Source organism: Sorex araneus, chromosome 1 (assembly GCF_027595985.1).
Source record: "Sorex araneus isolate mSorAra2 chromosome 1, mSorAra2.pri, whole genome shotgun sequence".
Taxonomy (NCBI): domain Eukaryota; kingdom Metazoa; phylum Chordata; class Mammalia; order Eulipotyphla; family Soricidae; genus Sorex; species Sorex araneus.
In genome coordinates this window covers 439,164,703-439,182,269 of record NC_073302.1, presented here as the reverse complement: position 1 = coordinate 439,182,269, position 17,567 = coordinate 439,164,703, and the positions used below count along the sequence as shown (strand labels likewise).

Here is a 17,567-nt window from a genome sequence, read left to right as displayed (position 1 = left end):
TAGATGCTCAAGATATATTATGGTCTAAGGACCGAGTACTGGAATCTCAGATTTGAATGTCAGAACACTGTTCATTTGTTTAGTGATCATAGGCAACAAATAATCTCCCAAAATTTCAATATACTCAAAATAGGCATTTTCCATTTTTCTAACTTTAAATTCAGAAAACTTTTATGCCCATTAATGTTAAAGCTTTACCTTTCACAGGCGTCTTTAAATAACCAAGAATTTTATTTACAGAGAAAGGTTAAAATCTTTTTTTCCTTCTGTGCAATTATGAAATTTTTTCTCATGTCATCCTTAAATATACTTCACACAATAAAAAAATGCTTTTTTTTTTTTTTCATAAAATCATTCAGTCTTGACAACTGGAATAGCAAGTCCCATGCATTCTCCCATGTCAGAAGTATATCTTTCTTGGATTGTTACTTACCCAAACATCTTTTAAAACATCTTGGTTCAGGCCCAAAATTAATCTGGGATTTTAACTGTAACACAAAATGGAGTTTGGGGAGGGCAGTCTGGTTTCACATTACAAGTTCTAATTAAACATAATGTTCCCGTGTGTTTAAACATAATGTTCCAATTAATAAATTTCAATTATGTTCTTCATAATTATCATACTGGACTCTATTTTCATCTCCTGAGACTACTGTATAAAGCATCTTTTTTAAATTACATTGTGTTGTTGCTTGTAATTTATTTCCAGTATTGGAAATAAAAAAGATCAATCTATATTGATGTTTTTTTCCCAGTAGTTTATTACTAAATTGTTTTCCAGGTAACCACAGAGTTTGTAACTTTCTTCTTTTACAAGCTAGACATTTTTCTTTTCCTTCCGAAACTGTACTTCCCAGTCTCAGTCTAGGCAGGCTAAGGTGTTAAGATATCCTTGCCTTGAGGGCTGGAGCCATAGCACAGCCAGTAGGGCATTTGCCTTGCATGTGGCCGACCCGGGTTCGATTCCCAGCATCCCATATCATCCCCTGAGCAGCGCCAGGGGTAATTCCTGAGTGCAGAGCCAGGAGTACCCTTGTGAATCGCCGGGTGTGACACCCCCCACCCCCCCCAAAAAAAAGATATCCTTGCCTTTCTGACACACACAGGATAATCTCACTTATCTGCTATGTGGATGAGGAAATGTAATAAAGTGGGGGACATCTCGATCACCTTTGACCCCAGTGTTCAGAGGGGAAGACAAAGGAAAGCACCAGGAGGGGAAGAAGAGAACGGGAAGTAATCAGGCATCAGGGCTTCATTTATACTGATATATGGGAGAGCGGCATAGCCTTATATCCAAAACACGACCCAACACTGAAAACATGAGGTCTAAGCTGCACCCACTGGAACCTTGCAATGAGCCTGTCAAGCTGATGGGGCTGGGATGGGGTGGGGGGGGGGAACGGAGTATGGGAACACTGGTGAAGGGAAGTTGATACTGGTGGTGGATTGGTGTTGAAATATTTATATGCCTAGAACCCAATTATCAATAACTTTGTAAATCACAGTTCTTTAAGATGTCCTTGCCTTTCAGAAACCCTTGAGGCACACCCTTGACACATCCCTTGTTTTTATTCCCCAGTGGGATATATAAAACTATGTCGGTATAATAAATGCATTGTTCATATTTCCAAGCAACAGTCAAGTGTAACGTAAAGCCAAATAACCTTTTTTTCAGTGCTACCTACTTACTGCTCCTTCAAAGTTCTTCCATAGAAACTTACCACCTGGAAGATCTCCCTTTCTTTCCAATGCTAAGAACTGAATTACCTCCACAACTTTTACATGCTAAACCCTAGTGCCCCTAGTGGCTACTTTAAGAATTACACTATTAGTAGTTCAAGTCCATCAGACAGAACTGATGTCCTTGTATGAACACAGAGGTCATGGACAGAGTAGGATGTTGGCCACCTGCAGACTGCACTAGAAACCATCAGCAGCGCTGGGCCCTGGTCTCAGGCGTGAACTGCCAGAATTGAGACTCCAAGTTCTGTTGTTCAACCTCAATGTCATTTAGATACGGCAGCCTGAACAGCAAGCATCAATGATGCACTAAAGACCATTATATTTAGGATGCAAGCATTAAAATTTTGGGTTTTGCAGCCAGCAATGCTCAGGGGTTACTCCTGGCTCTGCACTCAGGTATTACTCCCGGTGGTCCTCGGGGGACAATATGGAATGCTGAGGCTTGAACCTGGGTTGGCCACGTACAAGGCAAACACTCTACCTTCTGTACTATCGCTTCAGCCCCTAGGATATGATTATACAGAGGTCAGAAGCTGCCTACTTAGTATGTTAAGTAGGGGACACAACAAAGCAGTAATTTCTGCCCTCAGCCAGTGTTCCTTACTTTACCAGGGGGCTATAAACCATGAAGACTACAAGTAAAATTTAGCTGCTTTGGATGCCTGCCTACATTCATGCTTTTTAAGGCTAACCGCTACGGTTTTATGTATATTTTATGTCCCAGTACCCCATCCAAACTCAGAATGAGAGGGAGATTAAAAACCTAAAGGGTTATGGGGATAATAAAGGTGAGTTACACCTACTTACAAAAGAAGGTCCTAGAAGGCTAAGAGTCAACAATTGGTCACATATGGAGATACGGTAAGAATGAATTTTTAAGAATTAGGTTTAATGGAAAACACAGTATGTGGCCAAACAAGGTAGAGATTTATTTGTGTCTCCCAAGAAGTCCAGATGTTGACGGTCCAGGCCAAGTATGGTGAAGGTGTAGTGACCACAGACCCCTGGCTTCCGGCTTCCAGCGTGGAAATGGTGGATCCGTGGTTACCGCAGACCCGCGGCTTCCGGCTTTCATCGTGGACATACCGTCTGTGGAGATACCGTCTATCCCGTCACACCACCAGAGATTCAGCCGTCACGTCTCCATTTCAGGTGAGGAGAGTCAGCTGAGGGTCTGGAAAAGCAGAGCTTGAGCTATCCAACAGCTCCCTGGCGCCGTCTGAAAGCCCACGCAGAGCCCCTAACTGCACAGGACAGTAAGGACGCGCACTGTGCCTGCAGAGAGCATCCCCTCCAACGAAACGAGTTCTGTGAGTGCTCGGGGAGGTCTCCACCAGGCTGCTCATCTTTGTGGTCAGGATGCTCTGACACGCAGGGGCCTGACAGGAATAGCCTCCCTCCCAAGGACAGCTAACTCCCAGAGGTCACAGCAATGCCCAGGGGCACGAACACTATGCAAAACCACCAATCCTGAGCCCATCTCTACCCCAGCCCCCTCCTTCCAGCCACTCCGACATTCTCCCCTGGTCCAAATCACCCAGACTCCGGCATGACAGCTGAAAATTATCCAAACCATGCAGTCCTACACTCAGTTGGCATGCTTCCCTTAATCATGGGACTGTCCCCTGAAACTCGGCCAACAGACCCCCCCATTCCTCTCCTCCACCCCATGGTACTGCCGAGCGCCTGCCCCGTGAACTGGAGGGGAGCTTCTGCCTGTCACCTCACCTGATAAATCCTGGGAACCCCCAATACACCGGAGTCTTCCTCACAATATGGCCTTCCACCACAGAAAGTTAGAATCCTGGCAACATCTGCTGAGTTCATAAAACTTATGGCGTGTTTGGAAGAAGAAAATCTTCTTCCAAATCCTCTCCAATCTTCTCTCAATAATTCTGCACTCCAAACTCATGAATCCTCATGATAAGCCAGAAACTCTACAGTGACGCCTCTGCCATACCACGAACCCAGACGCTCCCAATCTCTAGACTTGCTCTTGAGAACCACCCCGAAAAAATGTAAAACCAGTAATAGGTGATAGACAGGAGGGACTCAGGTGGATGCACAGAACGGACATGAAAGTGCTAATCTGGAAAAACATCACCACTCATTTCATATAAAAGAGAATTTTAATTTTTGTCCTTAGAAATTTTTGATACTACACATTATACATGATTTAGAAATAAAACTGTACCAAGTAGTGTTCAAAGATGAATCGTCCAAACTATTCCTTTTCTTTGGTCTGGTCACTCAGAAATATTATGTTATCTGTAAAGAAGCCAAAATATAAATATTACTCTCAGAAGTATTCTCCGGGCCATTTCATCGTTTCATCCCGTCTAATACAGATCTGCTTTGTGCTGTTTACGGAAAGGGTTTTAAACACATGCTCAGAGTACTAACTCTGGCTCTGTTCATGAGAGGCAAATACAACGGCAGGCAAATACAGAAAGTGGGTTTCAGCTTTTTGCCCGATAATTTGGATTTTGCGAAAGAGAACGGGTGTGTATTGTCTTCCTGGAGACAGTTGAAGTCTCTGAGCAACAGACACTTCCTGCAAAAGAATGTCACACGTCTGAAGGCTTGCAGGAGCCGGGAGATGCCTTTCCCATCACCAGTAGAGGGCATGGAGTGAAGGACGACGGCATCACCCCCACGTGCCAGAGGCACAGAAACAGGGCAGGGCAGCACCAGGCTGCCAGCAAGACGGACATCTGTTCTGAAGTAAGTCGGGATGCTCAGAGGGAAGACATCTTTTCCTGCTTAGAACAAAGATTTCTACATATTCTTTCTCAGGAAGACTTTCACCCATCAGTGATATGGTACAGAGTGAGCATTTTGAACCAAACATCAGTTATTGCTCTGCAAGTGCTTTCCCCAGCAGAGCAGGTTAACACAAGCTGTTAATTCTCACAAGTAGGTTTGGACAAGTAACATTATTGCACTCAAACCTTCTTGAGCTTTTTCAGACTATCCGCCAGCACCTACCCTACATATTGGTCCAGCAACTGACCGACTTACAACTTGGTAAACGAGTTATTTTCAAACTCTCTACACCTAAGGACTGACCAGCTGTGGTCTGTGGATCAGCAGTGAGAGGTCACTGCACTAACAACCTACATACTCATGACTTCCAGATTATTCAAAAAGTGAAAATACTGCTTATTGATAACTACAGTCTCTTGAGAATTCAGAAGCGGGTATCAGAACTGAGTCACAGGCATAACTGAGGGGGAAGCGGAAAGACATGACCTATCAAAACAGCAGACCAACCACATTAAACTCTAGTTCTTTCCATCAAACATCACTCAGGATCCATTCATTTTTTACTATTAACCAGATAACTTCATCAACTGCTCGGTCATTCACACTAATGGATACTAGTGACATAAAAAAAGAAAAAAACATAAAACGGCAAGTAATCTGAAATGCTTCAATCTGGCCTTGTTCATATATTATCATAATTACTTTCATCTCTAAGGTTCCTCAATCTTTAAATCCACAAGAACAAAAATACTTATAGCACTGTTGTAGCACTGTTATCCCATTGTTCATCAATTTGCTTGAGCGGGCACCAGTAATGTCTCCATTGTGAGACTTGCTGTTACTGTTTTGGGCATATAGAATACGCCACGGGTAGCTTGCCAGGCTCTGCCGTGCGAGCGGGATACTCTCGGTAGTTTGCCGGGCTCTCCGAGAGGGACAAAGGGATCGAACCGGGTCAGCCGCATGCAAAGCAAACGCCCTACACACTGTGCTATGGCTCCAGTCCAACAAAAATACTTCTGCTTAACAAAAAGCTGAAAAAGCAGCACCCGTCTTACTAGAAGCAGCATTTCTGGGCCTGCGAGAGCTCAACAGGCTGAACACACACAGGACTGCCAGCAGGAGGCCGGCGTCTGACCCCTGGCACAGCTCTGTTCTCCAGCCCTGGGGGAGCCACCCCGAACCCTGAGCCAGGGAGCAGTGAGCACTGCTGGATGTGCCCCCCACACGCCATTTAAAAAAATTAAAAAGATGCATTTTTCTAGCTTTATTAATGTTTTACATCAATTATATAATAAAAACAGCCTATATCCCAATCAAGGTAAAATATAACAAATAGAACACTGACAGCCTCACTATCACAAAATTCATTCATTTAATTGGGGGGCCATACCCAACAGCTTTTCTTCTGGGGGAGCACCTACCCCAGAAGTGCCCGAGGGTCCACATGAGAGTGTCCCCAGTCCAGCAGCATCGATACAATGCACAGGCTGGAAACACAGGGCTGGTACCTCCATGGCCACACTATAAAAACAGGGGCGGGAGGGTGCCAGGGTCAAACTCAGACCTCACACCAGAGATTAGAGGGCGGGGAGGAGAGCTCGGGGGGAATGCTGGGTTTGGCGGCCACCAGCCATGCCTGGTATTGCTCAGGGGCTATTCTGGCTCTCTGCTCCGGAGGGGAGTACCCCTGACGCACATGGTGATCACATGGAATGTCAGCCACATGCACGGCAAGCGCCTTACCTCCTGGTCTCTCTCCAGCCCTACAATCAGAGTTTTTAAAGGCATCTTAAACTTGGGCCAAGGATGAGGGACCCTAAATTCAATTCACTGGGCCAGAGAGACGGTACCGAAGCTTGAGGCACTTGCCTTGCTCCCCAGTCTGAACTCCCAGCCTAAACTCCCAAGTCTAAACTCAGGTCCCCTGAGCACTGCTAAGGGCCATCCCTGCCCAGAGCCACCGGCAGTCCTTGAGCACTGCCAAGTATGGAACAAAAACAATTCCCAGCACCACCCCCAAAAGCTAAAAAGTTTATGCATGTATATGTTTTTAAACATTCTATTATGTACTTTTATTACATTTATAATTAGATGTATAAAAATATTCTTCACATTTTTAAGGGAAAAAGTGAAACGGAAAGTAAATTCAGAGAAAACAGAGATTTACAATTTCCCAATGTGGAAGCACCTACTCAAATTTTTGTCTCAAGAGAATCAGTATCAAAGTAGCATTTGATAATTTCATTGTAACGTTTCAGAGCATTATCCTATACCCCGAGGGGAAGGGAAAGCATGTTGTCTACGTGAAGATATCCAGACTCCTGTGAAATTTGCAAAACCCTTGGAGAGCTGTACTGGAGGGCTGTCTCCCCCTTCAGTAAGCGTCAGGGGTCTATCGTTCCTACGTTCTTATTTTGCTTACCAGGAAGAGAAGTCTGGAACAAAATCATTCCGGTAAGTAGCAAACAGGCTCTGTAAGCTTCTGCACACATGTCTAAGGCCATCCACATGAGTGCCACAAACACACGCTCTCACCCCACAGGCCTTTCCAGGCTCTGCTCAGGGCTCCCTGACAACCAACGCACTGCCACAGACTGTTCAACTCACATTCAATTCAAAAGGCACCTGTGCCCTAACACTACACACAGAAATGATTTCCCAACGGAATAAACAAACACGTCAGACTTCAAGCTCTGCCGAGCTGCCTGATCGTCTCTTCCCATCAGTGCTCCCACCCCAGGTGGCGTTCCTGGAGAGTCAGCTCTGCAAAGCAGAGAGGAGGGAGACAAAGAGGAGCAAGCGCCGCATCCACTTACCAGCTATAATGGTCGTGGCCTGGCGCCTCACGTTATTTTTATCTGTGTATTCACCGTAGTCTACTTTCCCTTCCACAAAAATTCGAGACCTGTTAATATAAATAAAACTTTTCGTGGTCAGTACAGAGATTTTTGTTTCATTTTCCATTTGGGGGCCACACCCAGCAGAGCTCTGGGGATACTCCAAGCTCGGTGCTCAGGGGTGGCTCCTGGCAGTGCGCAGAGGACCATGAGGTGCTGGGGATCAAACCCAGAGCTCCAGGGTGCAAAGCACGTGCCCCAGCCTCAGAGCTGTTTCCCAGGTCTAGAAGCGTGAATAAACTCTACAGGAGAGTCAGCTCAGAGTTTACCAGGACTAAGGACTTTATATATCGTCATCAATAATTTCAAATCTCAGCACCACGTGGGGGCTGGACTGATAGCACAGCGGTTGGGCTTTCGCCTTTCACGCGACCAACCTGGGTTCGATTCCTCCGCCCCTCTCGGAGAGCCTGGCAAGCTACCGAGAGTATCGAGCCCGCTCGGCAGAGCCTGGCAAGCTACCCGTGCGTATTGGATATGCCAAAAACAGTAACAATAAGTCTCTCAATGAGAGACATTACTGGTGCCCACTCGAACAAATCGATGAGCAACGGGATGACAGTGACAGCACCACATGGAACCCCTCCCCCAAGCACCGAGAGTGGCCCCAGCCACTTAAAGTACTACAACATTTCTCAATGTATGAACTATGACTACAAAACTGTCAAACCCAGCCTCCTGCCGGCCGGGGGTCGACACCCACATCCCGAGAGGGAACTACAAAGTCTGTGTATAATCAGGAGCCCCAGGACAAAGCCCCGAGTTCCTGCACCCACCCAGGGCCCCAGGCTGGGTGGGGGTAGCCCCCAGCACGGGCTGTGCCTCTAGGGCGGGCACTTTCCGCCTCGCCTCCTCGCTCCGCTCAGCTGCTTCCGTTCATGGACATCCAGGCTAAAACCTTCTTTTCAACCCTTCTGAATTAGGTCCACAAAGCCACACGCCAGGTATACGTAGCAAATGCAGTGAATAAGTACCCCGAGGCAAGAGGGGGTACTCCGCAGCACTCGGGAAGGGAGGACATAGCCATCATGAGCACGCAAGGTCAGTGTTGCCAACCATACGAGCTGGAAGCGTCTGTCGTCCTCCACTTACCCCTTCTTCACATACTGATACGCCACATCTCGGAGGCCTGGCCGGAATACTGATATTCTGTGCCACGTTGTCTTTTGACTGACGTCGCCTAAGTTACAGGAACAGAGACGTGGTTACTAATGCCAACGGACAAAACAGATGCCAAGGAGCGTGCCCAGCGAAACCCCACAGCAATAGAGCCAAACGGGTCATTTCTGAAAGAAGCTCATCGCTGCGTAGGCCCGGGCAGGGGTGCATGAGACGGCAGGGCGTCATACTCACCCATCTGGTAGGCTTCGTTGTCCCCCGACCGCCACATCTCATTTGTGGCTAGAGAAAATATCGTGACCGGGTTTTTCCCTTCCACCTGCCTCATTACGGGGTCCTGGCCCACGCGTCCAAGTAACTGCACACGATTCAGGGCTGAAACGCAACGTGGAGATAAAGTCAGACTGAGAGAATGATCGGGAGAGAAACAGCTGCAAGTACTACTTCAATTCCAACCTCAGCAGCAAGCAAGACCCAGCTGGCAGAAGAACAGAAAGTAAACTGAGGGGGAAAATGTGGGCAGGGAGGAAGGCAAAGATTTAAAAAAAAAAAAAAAAAAAAAAGCAAAAAGATACGACTGGCAAAACAGGAGAAAATATTTAGGGAAGCCCCACAAGGCAAATATTCAGAGCTTTACTTCTCTCAAGTTCTCGTACCTTCAAATCAATGCTCCTCCACCCACAACCCACCCAAATAGCTGTATGGTTAAAACAAAGCTATAATATAAAAATCTTTTTTTTTTTTCGGCTTTTTGGGTCACACCCAGTAATGCTCAGGAGTTACTCCTGGCTTTACACTCAGTAATTACTCCTGGCGGTGCTCAGGGGACCATACAGGATGCCGGGGATCGAACCTGGGTCGGCCGAATGCAAGGCAAACGCCCTACCCACTGTGCTTTCGCTCCAGCCCCAATATAATATAAAAATCTTAATGGTCAGGGCCAGAGAGGTACAGCGGGTGAAGTGTCTGCCTTGCAAGCAGCTGAGCCCTGGCAGGAATGATCTATCTCTGAGCGTAGTCAGGAGCCTGCCCTGGGCAGCATCATATGCGGCCCCAAAAACAAAACAAACAAAAAACACAGTTTGGGGGGCGCTGGAGCGATAGCACAGCGGGTAGGGCGTTTGCCTTGCACGCAGCCATTCCTGGTTTGATCCCCAGCATCCCGTATGGTCCCCGAGCACTGCCAGAGGTAATTCCTGAGTGCAGAGGCAGGAGCAACCCCTGAGCATCGCCAAGTGGACCCAAAAGGCAAAATATAAGTAAAAACCATTTTGGGGATTATCCATCAGAGAACAACACAACTTCCCGGACTCATAGTTATCAAATAGCACCTAAGTTTGGAAACTAGATAACCAAATAATTCAGGGAAATCCTACGGCAGGACAGTGTCAAGTGAGTTAGAAGAGGGAAGGGAGGCGACCTAGCTGACAGTAGGTCCTGCCACCTACCAGGCCAAGGGAAAAACAAAAACAAAGACAAAAAAATAAAAACCAAATGCGAGGCTAGCGTGAGTCGAGCCGAGACACCGAGAGCAGAACCCACCAGCGCCCCTCTTTCTGCAACACATCGAAGACGCAGCACACGGCTGCCAAGGACCTACTCTCAGTGTGAACATCAGCTGATACTCACAGCGCTCCAGGACCAAGCTGCTCGCCACCTCAGACTGGTGTCTCACGAACTGGCGAAGTACCTCAAGGGGGACAGAAAAAGAAAGCAACTTGAGCTGGGGGGTGAGGCTGAATGCGGAAAAGTCACCCCCTCCGGCAGCCACCTACGCAGTTTCTGCCGCAGCTCACGTGCAGAGAAGACTGAGGGGCGCGTCCCACGTCCCCCACCACCCAGGACCAAAAGGACCCTGCAAACGCCAGGGAACCTGGGCAGAGGCCAGAGGCTCACAGGACACACTGGAAATCAAACCAAGAAAGTTTGACAGTGTCCTCTCCTGCCTGTGTTTGCACGCAAAAGCCAAGTCAACTGTATACTGGGGTAACCTAAACTTTTACAGACTAAAGGGAAAAGTTCACAGTAAATAAATCTGATTCGGGACCAGGGTGACAGCATAGAAGAGTAGGGGGGACCGGGGTACAGCATAGAAGAGTAGGGGGGATCAGGAGGACAGCATAGAAGAGTAGGGGGGACCAGGGGGACAGCATAGAAGACTAGGGCATTTATCTTGCATGCAGCAAACCCAGGTTCAATCCCCGGCATCCTATATGGTCCCCCAGGCCCAGAGGAGAAAGCCCTGAGAACTGCTGGGTGTGACCCCAAAACAAAACATATCTGGTTCCTGGATGAAGAATGAAGATGGGATTGTCCAGACGAGTCTGTCAGAGACAGAAGTCAGGGCCACAGAGCAGCCTTCAGGGACGGTAAGAGCACTCAGGACTGAAAACCTGATCATCTGTCCTCAGAGTAAGTCTCTAACCAATGCACAACTGAAGTGCAGAAAGGTGAACCTGCCCCAGAGCTTCAGGAAACACCAGTGATTCCTAGAACCCAGAGCTACTGGGCACCAACGCGGCTGCTTTTCCCACGCTCTTCGAGCGTCTCCCTGCAGCTGTCGGGTCCCAGGGCTACGGCAGATGTGAGGAGACAGAGCCTTCCGGTGAGAGATCAGCGAGCTAACCACTACTTTAGAGAAATGTGGGCCAAGAGGCAGCATCCCTAGAAATCAGATGATCACTACCCCCAGGCCGCGCTGTCTGTGGAGCCCCCATCACTATGTCTCAGCGCGGAGGGCAAGAAAACATGTCAGGGCCTACAACGAGATACAGACGTTAAGGCACTAGCCTGGAATATGGATAATCCCAGTTAGATCCTCACACTGCATCCAGTCCTCAGCACTGCTAGGAGTGACCTCTAGAGCCAGCAGCACAACCCTTGAGCATCCCAGTGTAGCCCACCTCAGCTCCCCAAAAAGAAAATACAAATGTCTACGGCATACTAAAGATCATACTACTTAAAAGAGCTATGCCATCGATCTAGAAATGAAGATCGCTCGGTCAGTCACAGCTCTTGTGACTTACAGAATCATCTATCCTGCCCCCACTGGACACACAGATAACAGAAAAAGATTTGTTTTTTTAAATAAAGCTTTTGCATTTGCCTTTAAAGATACTTAACATAAGCTCAATAACATTTCTGTGTTGTACATATCAGTATGTTACTTTTTTTTTTTCCTTTTTGGGTCACACCCGGCGATGCTCAGGGGTTACTCCTGGCTCTGCACTCAGGAATTACTCCTGGCAGTGCTCAGGGGACCATATGGGATGCTGGGAATCGAACCCGGACCGGCCGCATGCAAGGCAAACGCCCTACCCGCTGTGCTATTGCTCCAGCCCCCAACATTACATTTTTTAATCAGGAATATAACTAGAATTCCCCAATTAAAAGTGGGTATCCAAGACTGCATTTCACTTCAGAGGTAGAGAAGAGGTGATAAAAATAGGCTTCATAAGCCGGCCTCAAATGCTGGGGGGGAAGGCAGCTCAGAGAGAGAAGGGAACACCAAGTAAAGGGTATTTGGAGGACCAGCTAGGGTTGGGAGATGCATGCAGAATGCAGACTATAGATCGAACACAATGGCCAATCAGTGCCTCTAGTGCAAACTGCAACACCCAAAAGGAAAGAGAGAACAAAAGGGAATGCCCTGCCACAGAGGGTAGGGAGGGGGGATGGGGTAGGGATAGTGGGAGGGATACTGGGATCACTGGTGGTAGAAAATGGGCACTGGTGGAGGGATGGTTACTCAATCATTGTATGACTGATACACAAGCACAAAAGTTTATAAGTATGTAACTGTACCTCACGGTGATCCACTAATAAAAATAAACAAACAAATAAAAGGCTTCATAAATAAACTGGTGGGAGGGGGACAGGACACAGAGTCCAGCATGTCCTGCAGCCTCCAATGCTCACAAGTCTAGAATGAAGCGTAGGAGGGAGATACTACAGAAACAGCAGAAAACCTGGTGCTCAACCGTGATGAAGAAAGGGGTGCCTTGACTAGGCTGAGGCTAAGTGAAGGAATAAGGTACGGAATAAGAAGAAACTCTTGGTATGTTATGTTTGGGGGTCTACCCTGATTCTCTCAGGATAAAAAGATTGGGGTGATGTGAAGGAGGGGACCCACAGAGAATACCAGGTCTATGTATCCCATACTCTTCAGTTATTGGTGGGGTGAAATGCTAATCTAAACGCAAGTAACCTGTTTCCCAAAAAAAACGAATTTCATGATACCCACGATGAAACTTGCGAAGTGTGCACCACTTACGCAGGAGAAAATAGGTCGCCAACCCCGGCAAATGAAAAACATGATGGTTAGGGAGTAAAGGTCTTGGGCCTCTGCTTTGAAAAAAAAACCTCAATAAGTAACAACTGTGGTTGCTGATGCCCTCTGCGCTAAGGTGGAAAACATGTTACCTGTAATACAGGTCTTCGAAACATGGTTGCTAATGTCCTTTCTTACAAATCTAATCTTTAGCCTTTTCCTGAAGAAGAAAAAAAAGAAAAGAAAGAAATTAAATTCTACATCTCAGAGCACGGGAACAGATTCCCTAGCCCTGAACTCCCCACTCCATGCCTGGCGTCTGTCGCTGTTTCTGGGGCTCGAACCCAGAAGCTGATCAATGCAAAGCGGGTGCTTACCCTGTCTACACTCAGGGAAGTGTGCAATGCACTCGGGACCCCACACTTCACCCTGTGCACACGATCAGGGTCACCCACTCCCCACCCCCTACCCTTAACTTCGACACTCCAACCCACTGCAAAAAAAAAAAAAAAAATCTGAGTCCTTTGAGGACGCGTGTGCGTTTCCAAGGACTTGCTGAGACGGTTCCGAACGGAGGCCCGAGGCTCTGCAAGCAGGAGGATGCCCGAAAGGACTCGCACCCGAGCGGGCGGCTGCACACACCGCGGCGACCCTCCCGGGGTGCAGGGACCCGCGAGGGCCCGGGGTCCCCGCGGGCGCCCCGCTGGGCGGGCGGGACCTCCCGGCCCCGCGCCCTGGGCACGGGCCGCGGCACGCGCGCAGCAAACACTCGGAAACGACGCGGCTCCGCTGCCGCACCCCGGGCGCCGGGCGCACGCTCGGCCCCGCACGCGTACCTGCCGGCCCGGCCCCGAGGCTCCGGCGCGCTCAGCTCCGCGCCGGGAATCACTTCCGGGTGCCCCGGGGCGCGAGGCTCGCGAGAAGGGGAAGGACGCGCGCGCCGCGCGCCGCAGAAATGCTTCCGGGCGCTCCGCGGAGGGAAACCAGAGCCCGAGCGCGCGGGTTCCGGCCTCCCCGCGTCCGCCGGGGGTGGAGGTTGGCCGGTTCCCGGTGCCCAAGGTGATGGGAGGAACTGGGAGAAGGGAGCGAGGCCCTGGGAAAGCCTGGAGGTTCAGACTCCGAAATCGGAGAGAAGACTAGAAAAAGGACAAAAATAGAAAAAGAAATAGGATGAGGGAAAAGGACGAAAATATAAAAAAAAAGCTAGAAAAAGGACGAAAAAAGAAATAGAAATAGAAAAAAAAGAAAATAGAAAAAAGCAGGAAAAAAACACTAGAAAAAGGACGAAAATAGAAATAGCAATAGAAAAATAGAAAAATAGAAAGTAGAAATAGAAAAAAGGACGAAAATAGAAAAAATAGGAAAAAACCTAGAAAAAGAAAGTAGAAATAGAAAAAAGGACGAAAATTTAAAAAAGAAAAAGAAAAAGGACGAAAATAGAAAAAGAAAAACTAGAAAAAAGGACAAAAATAGCTCAGTGTACGAAACTGTTGGGGGAAGTAGTGGGGATGGCAGGAGGGCACCAAAAATTGGTTTTCAGGTTAAATAATGCAATGTAAAGTCAGTTTATGCCCAAATTCTCAACAAAATTAGAATTTTTTTTCCAATGCATTAAAGCAGTTGAGGAGGGGCTGGAGTGATAGCACAGCGGTAGGGCGTTTGCCTTGCATGCGGCTGACCTGGGTTCGATTCCCAGCATCCCATATGGTCCCCTGAGCACAGCCAGGGGTGATTCCTGAGTGCAGAGCCAGGAGTGACCCCTGCGGATCGCCCAAAAAGAAAAAAAAAGCAGTTGACGAGTTGTTGAAATTTTGAAGAATATTAAACAACATTTAATGCTTTTGGTATTCTATATTACAAACAGTATTATGATTTTACTTCCATGACTTTTGTGGTAAACGTTAAAACCCATTCATAATAATTTTGAAGTCTTCTTTTTGCTTAGCGTGTGTCTATCCTGTTTTTCTTAACCGTGTGATCATGTTAAACACTGTTCATTAACAGCACCCTGGTCTTTATCTTGGTGTTTGGTTCATTCTGGAATCTTCATTAATTGTTAATAGTTCACAAACGATGCATTCAGGTGTCCTTCATCTGCAGGTTCCTTGGCAGCCCATTTGGGCCCAATGGCCCTACCATGGTGAGGACAAGGGTGTGGAGCCCAAAACACCCAGAACCTGGGGCCCAGCACCAAAGAGCAAGGGGGAGGGAGCTGCCTGGCACACAGCTGGCCGGGGTTGGATCCTGGCATCTCATAGAGCTCCTGAGCCCTGCAGGAATGATCCCTGAGCACTGATGGGTGTGGCCCCGGGACAAACAAAAAACCCATCATGGCAGAACCCAGCAGACAGGCCTCCCCAGGCCTCCCAGCTGCTTGCCCCGGCTACTCTCCATCCCACAGTTCCAGGCCGATGCTCCCTAAAAAGGAAGAATAGAAACTTTCAGTTTCTCCACGTCTGACTTCCTTGCGAGTCTACTTCTTGCTGCCCGGTTCCCTCTCGCTTCCACTGGCGCTGGTTCAGTCCTGACATGCCCCACGGGGACTTTCAAGCCCGGCCCAGGTTTCCCTGCCACTGCCCCTCACCCTGTGCATGCCTTCTCTTATTTCCCACCTTAAGATTTGGGTGGTTTTTTTTTTTTCAGTTACCTTTTATTTTATCCTTCTGGGGAGTATCCCTCTGTTCAGGGGTGCTCAGGGCACTTAGGGTCTCCTCAGAATTCTCAGACAGCCAAGCCAGTGGTTGTGTTAGGAACTGAGCACTGAGCATGAAGCGCTGCGTGGGCACAGTGCTGGTGACTAGCAGACCCTCCACGGCCACACCCAGAGATGCTCAGGGACCACCTGGGCTATTATAGCTGGTGATGCTCAGGAGGCCATATGGGGTCAGAGATGGAACCTGGGTTGGTGCTTCCTATCCCCTGTCCTGTCTCCCAGCCTCTAAACTCTTTGCACTAACGGTGCAGAGAATCTCCCACACTTGGACACTGGAATCAGCTTTCCAGCTTCTTCCTGATCACCTGCATTCAACTCATATCCACTCACTTGGCCCTGATCGTTCTGTACTTTGTCACTAATGCCTGCCTCTTCTTCTTTCAATTCACAAATATGTTGGAATAAGGAAAAATGTTTAAGATAAAAATGAGGGGCCAGAGAGATAGTACAGGGGGGTAAGACATTTGCCTTGTATGTGACTGTGGTGACCACTGCCCCAGTTGGAACGTCCAGCACGACATATGGTCTCCTGAACACTGACTGGAGTTACTCCTAAGCCTAGAGCCAGGAATAGCCCCTGAGCACTGCAGTGTGAGGCTCAAACCTTCACCCCCTCCCTCCACTCTAGAAAAAAATAAAATAAAATGAGAACTCATGGTAAACTGAAGACAAATGGGCCGACTTTTTGAATAATATCTGATGAGCCAGCGCTAACTGAATTATCTCTCAAGCAGAAATTATGAATACATCTTCTCCTTACACTACTGGTGAATTAAGGTGCCAAATGCTGCTTCTCCCTTTTCTCTTTGATGGAGATGGACATATTACACTGTACACAATTTTAGACACGGGCATGAGCATCTCTAGACCAGGGTTGGTAATGCTTTATCGCAGAGAGGAAGTTCCGGACGAGTGTGTTTCTGTGAATAACAACAAAAATACGGTTTTATCAAGTTGTACTTTAAACTTACATCGGGTTTTATAAAAGACTCATAATTTACAGAAAATTGTATCTGTGGGTCACAACCTCACTGGAGGGAGTAGGGAGTTGTCAAGAAAGTTGTCAAAAACCTTGACTGCAGTAGAAGGTTTCTGAATGGCAACCCTCCTCAAGATGAACTCACATATAATGAATCCAAAGTGTCACCAGCTATCCTTATCTATCTGGCATTTCTCGGGGCAAAACGGGAAAAAGTGTGAGAAGCCCTGATCAAAACTGACTACAAGAATTTGTTTGAAAATAATATAAAGAAATCCTATCCTTCCTTTAGTTATAATTATTTTGTTAAATTATTTTTAAAGCAAGCTGATCCTTTTCGTGTAATTCAAGACTGAATTAGTTCATACTGAGACTTACTTTGTTTCAAATTTATGGTGGTAAGATGGCCCTGAAACACCACCCCAGTGACGCAAATATTTGACACTTTGATGTTTAATAAAATTCCTAAGTTATCATTTGGTCTCAGCACAGAAACAACTTGGTAGCTATAGGGAAACAAATCTCCAACTGGAAAATATGTCTCTGGTACAGGTTAATTTCTCGGATGGGGCCTTAAATGCTGGATGGATATCGCCCTTGAAAAAGATATTCCCATCTCTCTGCAGAGGGGTCTTCCCCTTCTCCCTTGGCAGAGCTCATCTCTGCATCTGTTCAGCTGAGAAGACAGAGCATCCATCTCTGTGCCTGTTCTGGGACTTCGGAATAGCCCCCCTCACTGGCTCTCCCTTTCTTCCCTAATTCAAAAACTCTGAATTAGCTAACGTCTCAAAGCATATGGATGAGTTCCACACTGTGGCTGGGCCTCTTTCAGGTATTCAAAGGGTGTGTGTGTGTGATTGATCAAGTCCAGAGGTTTTGCTCAGTCTGCTGATGTTTTTCTAATGATTTCCAGCATCTGAAGAATAGAGGGGTATGGGATGATCTTCAACCCAGAAACACTGGAACAAGCAGCCATTGATGGATCTGGAGTGGAAAGGATTAAACCTTATCCCAGTGAAGACTGGACCTTCATGCCCAGCAGTGTCTGTGCAGGTGTAGTTTGGTGACTTTCTA

General features: G+C 47.5%; 1 protein-coding gene across 3 annotated transcripts; it reads right to left on the bottom strand.

The window, feature by feature from the left end:
- Window positions 1-2,614: 2,614 nt before the first annotated feature.
- SSBP1 (single stranded DNA binding protein 1) lies at window positions 2,615-13,725 on the bottom strand. Of its 3 annotated transcripts, none has more exons than XM_055123943.1 (8): window positions 13,638-13,725; window positions 12,954-13,021; window positions 10,161-10,221; window positions 8,766-8,906; window positions 8,505-8,592; window positions 7,332-7,420; window positions 3,941-4,014; window positions 2,615-2,920 (listed from the first exon to the last, which is right to left on the bottom strand). In XM_055123943.1, the coding sequence occupies exons 2-7, from the start codon at window positions 12,975-12,977 to the stop codon at window positions 3,971-3,973; spliced, it is 447 nt and encodes a 148-aa protein (XP_054979918.1). In that variant the 5' UTR covers window positions 12,978-13,021; window positions 13,638-13,725; the 3' UTR covers window positions 2,615-2,920; window positions 3,941-3,970. The 3 variants fall into 3 exon arrangements, with proteins under 3 accessions (XP_054979918.1, XP_054979920.1, XP_054979919.1); XM_055123945.1 differs by lacking the exon at window positions 13,638-13,725 and adding an exon at window positions 13,422-13,609; XM_055123944.1 differs by lacking the exon at window positions 13,638-13,725 and adding an exon at window positions 13,179-13,250.
- Window positions 13,726-17,567: the final 3,842 nt, after the last annotated feature.